Source organism: Diplotaxodon limnothrissa, linkage group LG4 (genome assembly GCF_057381915.1).
Source record: "Diplotaxodon limnothrissa isolate DT_005_m linkage group LG4, D_limnothrissa_male_GT1.1, whole genome shotgun sequence".
Lineage (NCBI taxonomy): Eukaryota > Metazoa > Chordata > Actinopteri > Cichliformes > Cichlidae > Diplotaxodon > Diplotaxodon limnothrissa.
This window is the reverse complement of record NC_140599.1, coordinates 29,450,927-29,470,241: the sequence shown is the minus strand read 5'-3', so window position 1 is coordinate 29,470,241 and position 19,315 is coordinate 29,450,927. Positions and strand designations below refer to the sequence as shown.

The 19,315-nt window shown below is 38.9% G+C and overlaps 1 protein-coding gene across 1 annotated transcript in view; it reads left to right on the top strand.

Moving 5' to 3' along the window:
• The window catches only part of spop (speckle type BTB/POZ protein), a 101,380-nt gene extending 82,269 nt beyond the window's left edge, over positions 1-19,111 (top strand). Inside the window, exons 8-11 of the mRNA XM_085351819.1 lie at positions 5,671-5,726; positions 8,742-8,864; positions 15,939-16,081; positions 18,718-19,111. Of these exons, the coding sequence (XP_085207945.1) occupies positions 5,671-5,726; positions 8,742-8,864; positions 15,939-16,081; positions 18,718-18,862 (467 nt within the window). The 3' untranslated portion in view covers positions 18,863-19,111. The remainder of the gene's footprint in view (positions 1-5,670; positions 5,727-8,741; positions 8,865-15,938; positions 16,082-18,717) is intronic.
• The last annotated feature ends 204 nt before the right edge of the window (positions 19,112-19,315 follow it).

Genomic DNA, 19,315 nt, shown 5'->3' with positions numbered 1-19,315 from the left:
ATATTTAGCCTTCAGGTGCTAAAACCCAGCTGGAAACGTTGTTTAAAGCAATACACTTACTGCTTTGTGTTGTCTGTGAAGATAAAATGCTTTTAATGAAGTTTATGATTGATAAATAAATTAAGACATTTAGAATTTTTGTGGTCCAACTTTAATGTCTTCTTTGCAATAATACATACATTAGGGGAAGTAATTATTTCACGTGTATAGTTTTTATAGTAGTTTCATTTATTGGTGAGAGACAAATTATCAGTTAAGATTGTCAGACAATAATTCTGAAAAAGAGGGAGAGTGGAGCCTAAAGAAGAAGCACATTACGGTCTCCAGACCTCAGTCCTATAGAAAATTAATTGACAGAGCTGAAACTTGCTGAAACTGAGTTGCCAAGCAATGGCAAAAAACCCTGATGGAAACCCATGAAGAATGATCTTGGATCGTCTGTCAGATAATTGTATTACAAACTGTTTATTTTTGTTTTTTAAACCAGCCACAAGTGCCCCTTTAAGAAACTGCAACACGTTGGCTTCATTTGACAGCGCTGAGGTTTCCGTTAGATAAAACATGACTGATTGTTGCCTGGAGCTGCCATGTTCATTTTATGAACATTCAAGTGACTTGTTTTAATCAAACTTTGCATCAATATGACTTTGGAATCAGCGGGGGCTGAGAAAACAATCACACCATTGTCTAAAGTACACAGTGATATGCCATAGGCAAACGATGGGCAAACTTTCTTTGCAATGTTTGTTTTAATCCTAACAGCTAGTGTTGTTAGACTAGTGGCAACATTTGGTTGATTGTTCCCAGGAGTATACTTGTCTTTTCTTTTTGACAATGTGTTTTTGTGCACAGTACTTCACATTAAACACTGATGCATTAAATTCATTTTAGGATTCTCTTTTTTTTTGTTTTGTTTGATGGTCGCACATGCAGTCCAAAAAACACATCCGATTTAAATTCATGATGCTTCCTTCAAGATTATTTACTTGGGCAGCTCTCTACCACTTTCAACGTGTCCTTTTAAATTCTTTCCTGGAAGTTCTGACCATTTATCACGTTTGTGGTGCTTGCCTTCTTTTCCTCTTTGTATGAAGATGGTCACCCCTGAGTTGAATTTAATTTTAGAGAAGAGGATGAAGTTGCATTGATATAAATGGGGGTCTAATACCCTGTTGTTGTTGTAGCCCCCCACAAATCAGCCTTTTTGGTAAGCCTGGTGTAGGTGCGCTATGGTAAATTTTTGCCATGCCTTAGGTTATTATGGACTACAAGAACCATGTTTCAGGTCAACTAATGACTTGTGACTTGAGTTCTCCCTTCAGACTTACTGCTGTTTGGTCTCTTGGTCTCAGCCACAAACCTGCCATGATCACCAGTCTGCTGCTGCTTCCGTTTCTTTAGTTTCTCCCTTTATTTGGAGCCACAGTAGCTCATCTGCCTCCATCTCACCATGGCCCTAGCATGTCATATGTGTTTTACCAACCTCGCATGTCCTACTTCATGATTCCTCTCTGTGGTCTTCCTCTTTTACTTCTGTCTGGCAGCTCCATATTTAACACTTCTACTGCACACCTCACCAGTGGCTTGCTTGACTCATACATGTCCTGCACCACCCTCACATACTTCTCTGCTGCTGTTGACTTTCTAATGCAGTACCATAGTTCCTCTCTTGGCACCCTATCATATGCTTCCTCAATGCCTACAGAGACCCCGTGGAGCTCTTTCTGACCTTCTCTATACTTCTTCATCAACACTCTCAAAGCAAACATCGCGCTTGTAGTGCTCTTTCTCGGCATGAAGCCATACTGCTGCCCCTCAATATATGCTAGGTCAGTTTGACACAGAAGTTCAGGTTTGCTGTCTAAGCAGGTTTGAATTCAGTGGTGAGATTGCAGATGCACAAGTGCAAATAGTCAGAACCAAATGTAAAGTGGTCCATTGGTACACAAAGAAGTGGCCTCGAATGGGGAAGAGGGCCTCATTTAAGTAAGGTCTGTTTTATTTTATATATACCTTGTTTCTTTTATTCTTTTATTTACTCTGATGGTAAAGAATATAACACCTTATGCCTTTGTTAAAATTGGTCTGTATTTAGATTGAATTGAAATATTAAAATTTGATGAAAAAGTAGTTCATTGACATTGCACTCTAATCCACCGTTTATATTAAAATACTTTGAATTCAAAGTTTTATGAGGGTGGTGGAGTTTGTTATTATTCATAGAGGAGTCTGTCATTATTCTAGGCTTCACTGGAGAGTTTTCGTTTCGGTGTGAATGCTGTTACAGAGGCTTTTCCACTGTGACGAGAACTAAATTCTGGGGGAAATGCTTCATCAAATTTTTAATTTTGATGAATAATTTTGCTCGCCACGGGGATGATTAAATTTGAATACATTGAATATCCGTATTCGCTATTGACACCTTCAGCACCTGTGTGTCTTCATTGGCCTTCAGGAATCCATATTGATGAAAATAAAGTTTCTCACACTCTCATGCAGACAAGCATAAACTTGTTTCAGATATTGGCACTTTGATGACAGCCAGCATCAGCTAGTGAAAAGTTTGAAGAAACTGGTGAACTGTGTGTCTCTGTGGAGACGAGGGGAGGCTGTTCATTATTGGATTTGTTGAAATGTGTGTGTGAGGAGCCATTTTAATTATGTGCTGCTGTGGTTTGGGGTCTTCCCCTTTCTCTCTTGCTACCATGCTTTCTCTCTCCGCTCAGTCCAGATGACGTACCTCCTCCGCGTTACTCCCCCTCTAGGCTGTTCCCGTGACAACTCTGCTGTCCGTTAATCGCCGTGGAGACGGACAGAGTGGGATCAAACGGCGTAGGGAGAGTAACTCAAATTGGCTGTGCATTGGCCATGTGATCTTTGTACAACTCACTCTCTTCCCGTCGCTTACCTTAATTTTATACCCGCATCTACATTTCTTACTTTTCTTCTTTCTCTTTCACTCAGGCTTTTTATTTTTTGCTCCTTTTTTATTCTTTATTATCTTCCTTTGACTGTATTCTTTTCTTATCTCCTTTTCCCTGTCTTTTATCTGCGCCTTTCTGATTGTTAAATGTCTTCCCAGTGGTTTTCATGCTTTTCTCTCCTCTTAAATTGTGCTCAGTTCCGCTTTCTCCCCATGTCCATCCCTCTTCTTCCTTCCTTCCTTTCTCCTCTCCATGCTTTCTTTACTGTGACCTCTTCCTTATTCTTTCTCTCTCTCACCCACCCCTTCGATTTGCTACTGCAGTATGAGCTCACCAGCTGCACCAGACAGACTTGGTGTAGATTTGTTCCCAGAGTCCTACCAGGCCATTCAGTGCAAAGCTTAGTTTCCATGCAGACATTAAGACAGAGAGAATGTCTAGGCTAGGCGGACTCCCGATCAAGTCATTGAAGCGTAACAGGACCAAACTTTCTAACTTCATCTAAGAGTACTGATATTAGTACTACGTCTTCAGTTATGGATCCATATACATAATGGATAAAGTATGCTGAAGTCTTTAACATGGCACTTCTTAATATCCTGTGGACAGCAAGACTCTCTTAAAACTTAATTTTCTCAAAAAACATTTTGTGGCTAGCTTGTCTTACCTCATATATACACAAAAGAAGTATCCTTCCTAAGAGACGGGAGAATAGGAATATTTGAAGGTTATGTGAATTTCCATTATCAACTAAACAAGCTTGATAGTTAAGATGCTATCCATCATTTATTTAATGTTTCAACATTTTCACTGGTGTGAGAACACGAGCAATTCCTTTGATATTGAACAAACTTTTACACTGTATCAGACGAAGTTCTGGACCGCCTACTCATTCAGCCCCAGAAACACATGCCATGAAACTCCTGTTGCAGTTTTTGTGCTGATGTTAAACGAAGCTTTGAATTTGAATTTGAAAACTGACTTGCATTATTATTAAAGAATGCCCCATACGCTTACAAAATAAGTGCTTGGTGCTTGATTTTTTTATTATTTTTTTTATAAACCTGTGGCAATGGGACTTCAAAGATTAAGATTTTGTCTGTTTCTCATCAAATTATCTTCTCTACTATAGTAAAATGACTGTGACAACTTAAGTAACTAAAATGAACACCATTTATTTCCAATGTCCCACCTTTGCTAAAACTCTAAACGTGTCGTAAGTAACATGTATGAAAATGTTAAGAGACTTAGTGTTAGCCATTTTTATTTAGTGGATTTGAGATTCTCCTGTAGCGAGTGAGTTTCTGACCTTATAGCCTCAGTGTCCATTGTTAATGCTTATTCAGTTATACAGTATTATAGCTATTTGTGGCTTTGGCAGTTTTAATGGATGAGACCGTGTAACCCAATGAGTAATTAAATGGTTAGATAGCTTTGCGTTAATAACTCATTATTAAGTGTCTGAATTAATTATTATATCACTGACTTTGACACATACTTAATAATGTGTTACAACATTTGTTAGATTTTAATGACTAGCTAATAAGGCATTCACTTCTGAATAATAATATGAACTGTTACCCTTTCAGTGCATAATCAAACTAAGCGAACCATGTCAGAAAAGCGTGGCTATAGTATATATGCGACTCTGAGTAAAAGGCCAAGGTCTACCTTTGTAGGAACACATTCTTACTCTACTAGTAATAACAGTAGCTGGAAATCAAGTACAGGCTAAGCTCCATCTGTGAGGCTGTGCTTTATTCTGTGCCAAAACTAACCACTGTCACCACTGGGACGACAAGAGAGAAAATACAGTGTTGTTGCCTTAAGCAGAACTACAGGGACAAGATGCGGTGATTATTTTAAGCCTGCAGAATTATTAGACAGCAGTAATTTGAAATTTTAAAGAGCTCTGTTTGGGCCGTCATGTTCTGCCTGTACTGGAGATTAAGCATGACCTCTCCAGCTGGGGTCACGTCTGGGATAACAACAGTGAAAAACACTGTGCTTAAGCTTTCACTAAATACGCAAAACATTAAATACATTAATATGTCCATTTTAGGGCCATTGGGTCATTGCTTTTGCTTCTTTTTTTCCTACTAGACTTTATCTTTGTTATTTTGGAGATTGTCAAAATGTGCAAAAATGTCTTTAGCAAAATATACAATATGAAATCTGTGTGAACTTGGATTATAAGAATACATTTTTCATTGCAAACCCTCTTTGTTTCTTGTTGTGACTTGGCAAATAACCAGCAGCTCTTTTACATTGTTTCTCTCTCACGGCTTATCACTTTCTATAAATGGAAGAATAGTCTGAACTTTCCTTGAGAGGATTTGTAGACTGTGCTGTGATGCAAAAGCCGTGTGAAAAACCATATCTAGGAAAGGAAAAAAAAAAAAAGAAATAGCAGTTGAGTGGTAGCAAGTGAAAGTGCAACTAAAAGAGGAAAACAGATCTTTATTAGGGCATAATATATGAGATAAGCAACACTCAAGTCGGCCCATCAACGCTGAATACTGGCTAAACAAACGAGAAAGGCTGTCAAGAGTCTGTCAGCAGAAAGGAGCTGACTTTTTCCACATGATGCCTCTACTGCTGTCACTGCTGTCAGTCATGTCCTTGCTCTCCTCCGGCCCTGTGGCAAGCTGTTAACGGATATCAGAGACCTCACCGTGTATCAACATTACACTCAATAACAAACCCTCTTTTCTCTGTCTCGGCCTTTTGTTTCTCTCTGTCCCAGCTCGCTCGCCGGTGTTCAGTGCCATGTTTGAGCACGAGATGGAAGAGAGTAAGAAGGTGAGTTGACTCTGTCGCTCCTGCTCCCTCAGTGCATGGTGAGTCAAATGTTTAAATTTCAATCTTTCCTTCTGTTGCATCAGGAAGCACTTGCCTCTTTAAACAAGTGTGGCTGCACATGTTCCTTCATGTCTTGCTGACTATTATATGGTGTCATCACAGCTACTATATGGAAAAAATCCTTAAGTGATTATATCATTATCACTTGTATAATCTTTGATATTTCTTTGATGGCATAAAGCGTGTTATTTGTAGACTTAACAAGACTGTATCAGACAAAATGACTGAAGTCTCTGTTGCTTTCAGTATGATCACTCTGTTCCTGGAACTCAATTACAATGTCATGAGGGAATTGGTTTTCCTTTTGATATCTCTTTTTAATCTTTTTAATATACATATCTTTTTGCCATTTTTTTGTGCTGCAGTTTGTGCCTGGTGTCGCTACTGCTCAAAATGTTCATACCTCACATCAAAATTCATTAATTTAATGAAATGGGCACAGTAAATCTACTCAATTTGGTTTTTTTTTTATAAGTTCTGACTTTAGTGAACTTTAACACATGCATAGGTGCCATTGATCAGTAGCAAAATGTCTTGACAGTACTGACCTTTAAAGGAAAGTAGAGAGAGTCTAGTGGGAATATTAACTGCTCCAAAGAGGGAAGTGGTTTGCAGGCAGTTATAAGGCAGGAGTCGGTGTCATAAGGGTGTATTTTAAATAACCTGTCTGACGTCGTCCTATTTACAGTGGAGATGATGGAAAGATGATGCTAGTTGTGATAACTTTCTGCCTCTCCTATAACTTCTTATTTAATTATGTAAAACTAAAGTGTAAGTACTGTGGAGGTATGAATAGTTCTGAGAGCTATTGTGACTGATTAGTGTTATTAGCAGGTTGACGGTGTGGATTCAAGCTTCCTGTTGCTACAGTTCTGCATGCGAGTAGCTTGATAATACTTTTAAGAGATGGAAAAAACGTTGAAGATTTATGTGCAAATTTATGTAAAGTTAGGTAAATGCAATCCAAGTTCCTCTTGAGGCAAGTGTCGCAACTCAACAGCCATCCTGGAATGAATCATTGCAGTTATTTCCTGTCCCAGAATAAGCTATAAAGGTTTTTGCCCCCCCCCCCCCCCCCCCCCTCAGTTTTATAACAGGGTGGTGGCACCATCAGTGTCTCTGCTTTTTTCCATTCTAATGCACATTAGGGATACAGGAGCTAAAAAGTAGCTACTCCCTCGCTACAATAATGAGCAGAAAGATGCATCTGCCACCAGAAAACTAAAAGGGTCGTGAACCTCTCGTGTGTCAGTGTAACAGCATGATTGGCTCATTTGTTTCCTGTTTCTGTTGTTGATTTGCTCTTTGGGAGCATTTCAGAATTCTCCCATAAATCCCATAAATATAATGTCTCTGATGCCATTCCCCTTCCAGTCCTCATAATACAAATAATTAAATTAGTTCATGGTTTAGTGAGGCTTGGTCACGAAATTAGTGTAAATAGGGTTAAGTTTAGGTCTGACGTGATGGAAACAAAACAGTGTTTGTGTCTGTGTGTGCTTGTACATGTGTGATGCACTGAGTCTCTCTGCCACAGTTGGTTGTGTTGATCTGATAGGAGGTGGTGAGATTCAACTGTGGTGATTTAGCCGTCATGTCAGCGGAATATTGATGCCTGCAGAGCTCAAATGGGGAAATTATAAAGCACAGAGCCAGGAAATGCATCTTAATTGCTGTTTAAGTAGGCGTCTTCATCAGAAAGAGGGAGAGATTGTGGGCCACGTCCCCATACGACTCAGAGAAAACAGATAGGTGGGTTAACACTCCTCTGCAGCACTCTATAGAAAAGAGACAAATGAGCTCATAAAGAAGCACTCTGATAGAGGACTGCTCTGTGAATAGAGGGGAGCTTCAGACACTGTAACTACAGGAGTTGTCTATTTATGAGACCTGGTTGGGCACTGCCTTCTCATTACGCGAGAAAGTCCTGTTATGTTTTTTTCTCATGTGATTTCCAAGGTAGTTTGGTGGTAGTATGTCTTTTTTATTTCATTAACGCTCCAACACACGTTAGAAATTAGCAGAATGAAATTGGTTAAGTGTAGAAAAAATAGAAAGGAATTAGAAATATAACGATTCTGATGAGTTTGAGGTTAATTTAGAAACAATAGGTGTGTTGTTTTTGATATTATACACATTGATGTTATTTTGCCTGTTAGAATTACTAATTTTTTCACGGCTTCATGTGTTTGTGTGATTTGTGCATTCCTGCAAAAGGCTACCATGGCAGACTGCAGGCTCAGACCAGAAGCTTTTAGACTCTGCTTCGATTATTTCTCAGTATGATTATGTTGGTGTTGAGTGGTCAGAGTTGACACAAATGCACTAAACTGTTGGTACACCCAGTCTGACCCTGCTAAAACGCCGCTGGTCACTGTGGTGATGATAAAGCACTGTTATAATTGGTTTATTGCTTTGTTCTTCTTGTCAGTGTGGAGGGGAAAGGTTCAGGTTACCGTCACTGTGCCATAGAGCGATAAAGCCTACTTTGATTGCTGCAGGCACCGTCAAGGAATGAATGCTCAGGATTAATTCTCCTGAATCTGCTGAAAAGAGTTAAATAAATTTACTAGAATGTAGTTTTGCTGAAACGTGTTTTGACTGCTCAGAAGGTTCTTCAAGGTGTTTTTTTTCTTTCTTTCTCTATTGTGATTTTGGAACATGTTTTGTTGTATCACTGCGTGTGTGTGTGTGTGTGTGTGTGTGTGTGTGTGTGTGTGTGTGTGTGTGTGTGTGTGTGTGTGTGTGTGTGCGTGTGTGTGTGTGTGTGTGTGTACTAAACAAGGTGAGAGAGTTTAAGTCAGGTGGGTTTTGGGAAATTTACATGAAATAAAAAAGACACTGCTGCCATATATAGTTTTGAAGGATTGTCAAAGCGTTTGTTTTTCTTCTCTTTTCTTTTATTCTGTTAAACCCTGCGTGTATTCTCCTCTCCTGTCCTCTCTACCCGTTCAGAACCGTGTGGAGATAAATGACGTGGAGCCAGATGTCTTCAAAGAGATGATGTGCTTCATCTACACAGGCAAGGCCCCCAACCTGGACAAGATGGCTGATGACCTGCTGGCTGCAGCTGACAAGGTACAAAGAGTGTGTGTGTGCATTGCACCTGCTACTATGTACATTTACACACAAGCTGGTATGCATGATAATGTTCCCAAAAATACACCTGGGAAGCACCAAATGCTCCTCAACCTCTAAACACACATACTTACACATCCAAACATACTTTTATAGCAAAGGATAAAGCCGACCCAACTGTGCAAGGTAAAGACATGCACACACTTCCAATGAATCGTTTTCCTCATTGTTTATTCTTGTACTCATGCCGGATATTCAGTGTTTCCTGTCTGTTTCTGTAAAATCACATGTTGAGTGAGTCTTCTGTACCGGAAAGATCTTGTGGTAAACTTATGATATATGAGCTTTAGCTGGCATAGTTTGCATGTGATACCATTTTTGTTTGATTCTTTTTGTATGAACTAATTTATTCACAGAGGAGTTCCAAGCAGTGTAAAGGCTTTAGTAGTGTTTACCTTTGTATGTTTTTAGTATTTATACCAAGTCATCTATATTCACCTTGGTTGAACTTGTTTTACTCGTCTTGGTTATCGCAGATCACTAATGCATTATTTTTCCGTGCTTGTTAAATAGTGGTCGGTAAATGTGTATCATTTTATCAGAGACTAATTAGATTACTAATTAGTTACTAGCTCTAATTTTTTTTTCTTTTTACGTGATTATGAAATCACGAACATTCCTAATAGTCGTAGCTTAATGTGCAAATTTGGCTCAAAGAACCATGTGACTCAGCATAGCTTCACTGCTCCCACGATCTTAGACTTTGTAGAAATTTTGCCAAAGGGTTTAAAACACTTGCAACCAAAAAACATTTAACCCCCTAAGACCTGAACTCTTCCACGGCATGCATTTTTAATTTCTCTTTGAAATTTGGGCATATTGGGACCTGATGAATGTAAAAACAAAGAATTACCAGATTTTATTTTTTTTTTACCTGATTTTTGTTTCTAAGGAAAATAAGAGCCACATATGAGGTATAATGTCCTTGTAAGTGGATATCAGGCCCCAGTAGAGCAAAATTGAGTATTTTGGTCTAAAATAACCCAAAATGTGATGTCCACATGTGTGGACGCCAGGTCCTAGGAGGTTAACTCGTCACTAGTTTCCTAACTTGTGTCTTTGGAGCAAGACGGATAATTCCTGTCTTTTTGGCATTCAACAATAAATATAAACTGGTAGTTTTGGGATTTTCATGAACCAGTAGCCCTATTTTACGGTGGCTGGGAAGTGCAAAGCGCAACAAATTAAAAAACGGCAACAAATTAAAAATCCACAACAAATTAAAAAACGGCAACAAATTAAAAATCCACAACAAATTAAAAAACGGCAACAAATTAAAAATCCACAACAAATTAAAAAACGGCAACAAATTAAAAAACGGCAACAAATTAAAAATCCACAACAAATTAAAAAACGGCAACAAATTAAAAATCCACAACAAATTAAAAAACGGCAACAAATTAAAAAACGGCAACAAATTAAAAATCCACAACAAATTAAAAAAACGCAACAAATTAAAAATCCACAACAAATTAAAAAACCGCAACAAATTAAAAAAACACAACAAATTAAAAATCCACAACAAATGAAAAAACCACAACAAATTAAAAAACGGCAACAAATTAAAAATCCACAACAAATTAAAAAAACGCAACAAATTAAAAATCCACAACAAATTAAAAAACCGCAACAAATTAAAAAAACACAACAAATTAAAAATCCACAACAAATTAAAAAACCACAACAAATTAAAAAACCGCAACAAATTAAAAATCCTTGACGGAAAGGGATTGTCTGAAATACCGGAAGTGGAGAGTGATGTCACGAGAGGGGGCGTGGCCAGGATTTTTGGTTGAGGCGCCATGTTTCTGGGCCGAACAAAGCGCTAGCGAAAGAGGAGCGAAAGTACACGGATAACACCAGCTATGGTTCGTACTTGCTGTGCGGTCAGTTGTAAAGTTAGATCGCACGACCGGCAAGGGAATAAGGTTGAAAATGGTTTATCTTTTCATTCTTTCCCCACCTGGAAGCAACATGAGGCAGCTCATGTATCGGATGTTACCAAAAGAAGGCGTCTAGTCTGGATAGCAGCTGTGAGACCAGCTGATATCCAGTTCGATTCCATCTCCAAATATCTGTTGGTGTGCTCCAGACATTTTCATTCCGGTAAGTTATAGATATGTTCATATCACTCTTTATCGGTCTTTTAAGTCTGACATCACTAGCCGTGTCTTGGCTCAAACTCCCAAGAGCACCTGCAGGTCCATAAATCACACGATCACTGTGGCATCACTGAGTGTTGAAAAACTATCTAAAGTCTTTCATCTGTAATAAAATGATCAGCGTTCTGCTCTACCATGTGTAACAATTGAGTTTATCATCCAGGCATCCATGAAGACGAAATTAGCAGGAAGTTAGCTCGCTAGATTCCATCTAAATACAATATAGCATGTCCTAACTGAGGGATTTTGGAAACAAAGTCAAACGTACAGCTCTGCTATCACTTCCAACATAAATGAAGACAGAAAACTAAACAGCAGTGACGTTTGTAGGGTACTGAAGTTTGGCTAGCTGGTGTAAAACGATGTGCTACGTGACCGTTAGCGACACAGCTATGTTAGCATAATATAAACACTAACTTTTTCCACTTGATAAAAGTTATCGTGAGGATTCTCGGTGGTCAGGAACAACGGCGCTTCGTGTCCATCCCGTGTAGATGTTAGTGAAACTGTTGGGAAGACAACATGAACACTTTATTTATACTGTATAATCTGCAGATTCTGACAGAAATCTGCATATCCTTTGAAGCACCGCTCCTCTCTAAAATGGCAATAAGGATAATTATTAGGCCATATGTAAATAACAAAATAACTTAAAGCAAAGTCTGAAACAAGTCTTTATATTTAAGGGGCATCAGTCAAACAATACTGTTTGGTCTGGGTCTAAACAGAGTGTGACATCTGCTTTTGCATATGTGGGCCACTTTGAGGGTTCACAAAGGAGCGCGTTTGCTGTCACATTTTATTTGTAGTGTGAACAAGCAGACAAAAAAATCGGAATTGAGCATTAAGACCTGCAGTGTGAACGTAGCCATAGTGAGTTCAGTGCATTGATGTGACATTGTCCTGAAGGATTTAGTTATTCTCAGTGGTTAAAGAAATTGCAATTATTTATTCATATTTATTAGAAATAATCCTAATTACATATCTTGCTTCCGTGTTTGTGTCCTTTGTCACAAAAATACATTTTTTACTATAATACATTGATTAATGACCTGCAGAATCTCCTTATCATATTACGTGTCCATAATTGTCACCTAAAGTCAAACTTTATGCTTTCTCCATAAAGTGATTACATACTTTAGTTTCATTTTCTGAAGTCAGGTTTCTGAAAGAGAACAGGCAGATTTGGAATATAACATGCAGCGTTTTATAGATGGATACATAAAAAAATGGAAAATTACATGTATGTGCTAACTTTCTAAACACTTTGTTACATTTCTGATAAATGGATTTGAAAGTAGATAAAACACATTTATGTTGGCCTTGGCTCATTAGAGTCTTTGTCTTTAAATTAACTTGTAACTTGTATGTTTCAGGTACTGCACTCTCAAAGACTGAATGAACCAGCATTGCAGCCACGGGTCATTGTGAGCATCACAGGGAAGGTTGAAGCCGCCCACTGCACCTGTATGGCCGGAGTCGTGGAGACCTGCAGCCATGTTGCTGTTCTTCTTTTTAAAGTAGAAGCAACAATGCGGATCTGTGGCACAAGGGCTGTTACAGATGAACCTGCATACTGGGTTTTGCTGGGTAATATGACCAAGATACAGCCAGAGGTTGGCCATAAGATAGACTTCTCCTCTTCAGCTGCCCAAAAACTGCTCTGAATCAAAACATAAACAGACCATCCGTATTGAAAGGTAAAAGGAGCCGTCCTCAAAAAAGAAAAATCCCACCTGCTACTGTGGAGGAGTTGTCACTGCTATTGGAATCTTTGCTGGAACACAGTAAAGCTGTGGGTTGTGGGAATGACCCATAATGTTTTATATAAGGGTCTAGATTTATGCCTGAAGTGCACTGCCATGTAAATAATTTGCATTTACTGAATATGTACTGACTGAGTACCACTGTTCAAAAGTTCAATAAAGAAACAAACTTTTTTTTGCCTCTTTTTTATTATAGAACATCACATCAGTTACAATGTAGAATCCATGTCATTTATAGTTTATAAAAGACAAAATGTTTACACAAAATCATGACAGCATTTACACGATATCATTCACTACTAACACTACTTAATTTACTATCAATTACTTCAATTTATCTTCTGAAAAATTACCGCTATTTATACAGCACAAGACTTAAGAATATTTAACAGGAGCAAGTTTCATTTTCCCCTGGTTTTACTACCACACTGTTCATCAAAACGGCAGCAAACCTTCACCATCTTATCCAGAAGGGTCACCTCTTCACCCTCACATGGAAGAAGTAATCTGATTGGCATGGTGGTATGTTTGAAGCAGGTCCCTTGTGTAGTGCTGGAACCCAGTCACGATGTTTCATCCATTTCATTGGCTGGTCTGCTGCAATAATGCCAAATAATTAGCAAGTCTATAAATAGCACGTAGTTCTGCAAAATCACTCATTAGGATGTTTTTTTTTTCTAATTTGCTATGACCTCAGAGTGCATCGAAAAGAAAACTAATAGGCTATCTGGTCTTTAAGTGATGGCGTGACAAATCCTGCTTCCAGGCCTGAAGTAGTCTGCGTTTAATATGGGTTTTGTGTTGTTAACATGTTTAATGTTTTGTATTGTCTTCTATTTAATCTCAAAAAACTCCTAAAAACAGTAAGTGATCACTGTTGTTTCCCACTGCTTCTATCACCACTAATCATTTGAAAGCTCAGTTTTTAAAACCTTACGATGTAGCTACAGCCCAGCCCATGCAGCAGTATATGAATGACTAATCCTATTCATCCTTGTAGATGGATTATCTCAGTTGTTCTCCTGGCTGAAGTTTGGTCCGTTTACAGCATCCTGCCATGCGATTACATTTGTTCCTGACCACCGAGAACACTCACGTTAACTTTTATCGAGTGGAAAAAGTTAGTGTTTATATTATGCTAACATAGCTGTGTCGCTAACGGTCACGTAGCACATCGTTTTACACCAGCTAGCCAAACTTCAGTACCCTACAAACGTCACTGCTGTTTAGTTTTCTGTCTTCATTTATGTTGGAAGTGATAGCAGAGCTGTACGTTTGACTTTGTTTCCAAAATCCCTCAGTTAGGACATGCTATATTGTATTTAGATGGAATCTAGCGAGCTAACTTCCTGCTAATTTCGTCTTCATGGATGCCTGGATGATAAACTCAATTGTTACACATGGTAGAGCAGAACGCTGATCATTTTATTACAGATGAAAGACTTTAGATAGTTTTTCAACACTCAGTGATGCCACAGTGATCGTGTGATTTATGGACCTGCAGGTGCTCTTGGGAGTTTGAGCCAAGACACGGCTAGTGATGTCAGACTTAAAAGACCGATAAAGAGTGATATGAACATATCTATAACTTACCGGAATGAAAATGTCTGGAGCACACCAACAGATATTTGGAGATGGAATGAACTGGATATCAGCTGGTCTCACAGCTGCTATCCAGACTAGACGCCTTCTTTTGGTAACATCCGATACATGAGCTGCCTCATGTTGCTTCCAGGTGGGGAAAGAATGAAAAGATAAACCATTTTCAACCTTATTCCCTTGCCGGTCGTGCGATCTAACTTTACAACTGACCGCACAGCAAGTACGAACCATAGCTGGTGTTATCCGTGTACTTTCGCTCCTCTTTCGCTAGCGCTTTGTTCGGCCCAGAAACATGGCGCCTCAACCAAAAATCCTGGCCACGCCCCCTCTCGTGACATCACTCTCCACTTCCGGTATTTCAGACAATCCCTTTCCGTCAAGGATTTTTAATTTGTTGCGGTTTTTTAATTTGTTGTGGTTTTTTAATTTGTTGTGGATTTTTAATTTGTTGTGTTTTTTTAATTTGTTGCGGTTTTTTAATTTGTTGTGGATTTTTAATTTGTTGTGGTTTTTTAATTTGTTGTGGATTTTTAATTTGTTGCGGTTTTTTAATTTGTTGTGGATTTTTAATTTGTTGCGGTTTTTTAATTTGTTGTGAATTTTTAATTTGTTGCAGGTTTTTAATTTGTTGTGGATTTTTAATTTGTTGCAGTTTTTTAATTTGTTGTGAATTTTTAATTTGTTGTGGTTTTTTAATTTGTTGCGGTTTTTTAATTTGTTGTGGATTTTTAATTTGTTGCGGTTTTTTAATTTGTTGTAGATTTTTAATTTGTTGTGGTTTTTTAATTTGTTGTGAATTTTTAATTTGTTGCAGTTTTTTAATTTGTTGTGGATTTTTAATTTGTTGCGTTTTTTTAATTTGTTGTGGTTTTTTAATTTGTTGCCGTTTTTTAATTTGTTGCCGTTTTTTAATTTGTTGCCGTTTTTTAATTTGTTGTGGATTTTTAATTTGTTGCCGTTTTTTAATTTGTTGCGCTTTGCACTTCCCAGCCACCGTACTATTTAAATCTTTCCACATGCTTACTTGTCGTTTTAAAAAAGTCTTATTTAATGACAAATCATTTAAATCGACTGCTTTATGTCACTGAATGTAGATAGACGGAATGTAACTTGTTAAATTAAAAGGAAGTACTGCGACATTAAACTGTAGTCTCCGCTAAACCTCTACGAGTCATCTTGAAGTGTGTGTGAATATGAGAGAAGGTTATTGTAGCTGGCAATTTTGTAATCAGACTCAGTGGAAATAATTTTTCGCTTCTCGTGTAATGCTATTCCATCATCAGTTCCAACTCAGTATGCATATCTGTCACTTACCCTTCTCTTTGCCATATTTTTTTCTTATTCAATTTAATGCTTGTTGCGACTGCGGTGGAGTAATTCTGTGTTACCGTATCATTACACACCGCTGCTACAGTTGTTGGTGGCAGCGCTGTTTAAGTAATTTAGTTTACCTGCTGTTTATCCTCCCTCTCTGTCATTTGTAGTATGCTCTGGACAGGTTGAAGGTGATGTGTGAGGACGCTCTTTGCACGAATCTGTCTGTGGAGAATGCCGCAGAGATCCTTATCCTGGCCGACCTGCACAGTGCAGATCAGCTCAAGACGCAGGCTGTGGACTTCATCAACTAGTGAGTTACACGCTCACGCTGAGATCATCCATCTTGAGAACTACCTCCACACTAATGCAAATATTTTTTTCACCGACACACGCACGCTTCTGCGTTCGGCTTTTTGTCAGGGGATGTCATTAATTTTCAGTGGGAGCAATTTTTGTCTCCCGAGGAAATTTAATTTAATCTCCAGATCAGATGATTTTGCTGCTGTATCATATTGGTCCCTTTAGCAATAAACCTCAGCTGCTGGTGTTAATCGTGTTGCGTGCAGCCTGTTTAGGTACGATGTGGCCTATTAGCATCAATGACTACTATTTATGTCCACCGACAGGTGATTGATCCAGTGTTTCAATGCCCACTTGAAACAAAAGGCTTTCTCTCAGTCGCTACCTGAATTGCCTATCACCTTACCCGTGTTTGTTCAAACTGTGTGCCTTAGAGCCAGACACATTTTCCGTCCCTTTGTTCATTCCTCTGTCCTCTCTTTACAACTTCATGTCCTTTCCTTGTTCCTGCCTGGGCTTCGTCTCCCTCCCTTTTCCCTTCACTCCCATTATCCTTTCCTTTCCCCCCTTTTCTCCCCGTCTCCCACCTCTGTTTTGTGCTTAAGAGCTCATGTGTGCCTAAAGGTGTTCAGTAATGCAGATTTCTCCCCCTAATCCCAGTCATTAATTGTGGTTATGGGCGTTATGACAGTTTAATTTGCGACAGCGTTGTTGTGGTGGTGGGAAAATTGGCCACAGGGGACTCCTGGCCAGCAAAGCGTTATCAACTCAGCTCCTGCAGACACAATCGACAGCAACAAGAGCAGCAAAACAAAAATCAATTTAGAGGACAAATATCGAAAACGGACGACACAGAGAAACCAATAATCCTACCCCCAGAAGCACCTTAACCTCTTTCCACACCAGTCCTTACAAGCAGTTTACAGTCATGTAGTTGAGACAATAAGAGTCCTCTTTATCCTTCCTCTGTCTCATTTATTCGTCCTCACCAGGGATGCAGCAGAGAGGAAAGGCACCTAAACTCTCCTAATCCACTTTGTTTACAGAAAAGCTTACAGAGTTTTTTTTTTTTTTTAGACCAGCATGTAAACACAACACGAGTAATGTGAAGCACAGACAAAATGCCTTTTTAGTAGATTTTTTTGGTAACTTATAATTACCACTGACTGGAGACTATAGTTTGATTTACCTTCACATCACTGCTCTACTCCCAGTCACTCTCCCTATCTCCCTCCCTCCGTGACGTTTGATTACTCTTTGTCACCTCCCTTTTTCTTTATTTGTCACTGCTGCCGTTTTATTCTCCCCTCCATCGGTCCATCCCTTCCCCTCCTTCTCCTGCTGTGGTTGCTCTCCTTGTGCCCTTTCACTGCCCTCAGCTTGAGCGTACTGGCCATTACTGTGAGCAGGGCTTCACTTCCTCCACAGAGAATAGGGTCAGAGGTTGGCTGGAGGTCTGGAGCTGCTGTGTGGAAACCATAGGACCACACATTCACGCAGACACACACACAAACAGCCAGGAGCAGACGCGCCAAAACATAAACACACGTGTACACGCACACGCATGCGGTTGTTTATTTACACACAATAAAACATGAAAAATGTCATTAAAGGCCACACAGCAGTGTGCGTGATAGTGCATCCCAGCACCCTGAGGGTGTCAGGAGGTTGAAGACTGCCACAGGGTCTGCTGGTGTAAGCTCAACCACAAGTAAACTGATCAGCACTTAATTAGAAAACCTTCCCAACTTTTTCCTCCCTTTTCCCAACTAAGGAAAAACAATTTAGTTTAAATGTCTGAGGATCTTTCAAGAGCAAACAAATGAACAGTTAATGGAATTAATTCAGCTGAAATAGGCACATGCTAGCCATCTTTATTTCTCCTCATTACAATACCAGGTGTGAATAATGAAACCTAAACGTGGAATGCTTTGAAAATGGGAACTAGTCATCATTTGTGTGCCTTTTTTTGCTTTTCACAGTGAGATTTTCATGTGGTCTCTAAAATGAACCATCTATCTGTTAATATTGTGTTCTGCTTACTATATATACTATAATATATGAATTATAGTACATGTTAAGAGTACTGTGTAATAGTATTGTATAAAAGAGTCCAAAAAACCAAAAGATTTAGTTCATTAGACCCAGAAAAGCAGCAAATCCTCACAATTAAAACTTAACAAAAGGTAATGTTTAACATTTTTGTTTAAAAATCGACTCTCATAAATAAACAAATGATCATAATCTTTCCTGAATAATTTCCTGTTCATTAGCTGATTAATCAAGTAATTATTTCATGATATGATATAAAAAACATTATGACTTAACCTTTTTATCGCATGCCTGTATATTTGTGCAACTTTAATGATGCCTTTTTATTTGTGTGATGTTATTTATCACAAAGATGACCTCAAAGGTTAAATATTTAAAAATATAAAATAAATAACAGCCTCACCAGCTGGTATGACAAATCTGTAATGTCTCAAAGCTGCTCTCCACACAGATGGAGTCTTATAATCCCAAACTCTTTCTCTCTGAAAAAAGATTAATTTGTGTACTTTGTTTGGATATCTGTTTAGTTTCTTAATTTAACATCTTTTCCTGCTTTCCGTTTCCTTTTTATTTCATTTCCCTTTTTTCTCTCAGTCACGCTGCTGATGTGATGGAGACATCAGGATGGAAATCCATGGTGATCTCTCACCCACACCTGGTTGCGGAGGCCTATCATTCTCTGGCCTCGGCCCAGTGTCCCTTCCTGGGTCCCCCAAGAAAACGGCTGAAACAGTCCTAGTGGTCTGGAGCGATTCTCCCGACCTAACCCTGCTGCTTCCTCCCGTACCAGCAGCCTCACTGCTCCTCTCTCCCAATCCTACTTTTGTACCTATAGCATCCCAAGATGCCCACAACTGACGCCTAGGGCTTGGGTACATATATAGCTAGGGCAGCTATACAGCTGGGCAGCACAGAGAATTATTGGACTAATGCTATAGAGGAGGTACTACACATCACTGTAAGATGAACTGAGTGAATACCATAAGACCTGGACCTGGATATTTAAGGATTGCAAGCCCAATGCCTTGCTTATTCCATATCCATCATCAATGATATTGGAAGGCTACAACTCTATTCTGCCTGTCAGGCACGTAAAGAACTGATCTCCTGTGTGAAAGTGAAAAGTCAATGTTGAGTCCCTGAAAATATTTGTCTGTGACGTCTTGACTTCTACAGTGTTGTGACCCAAACT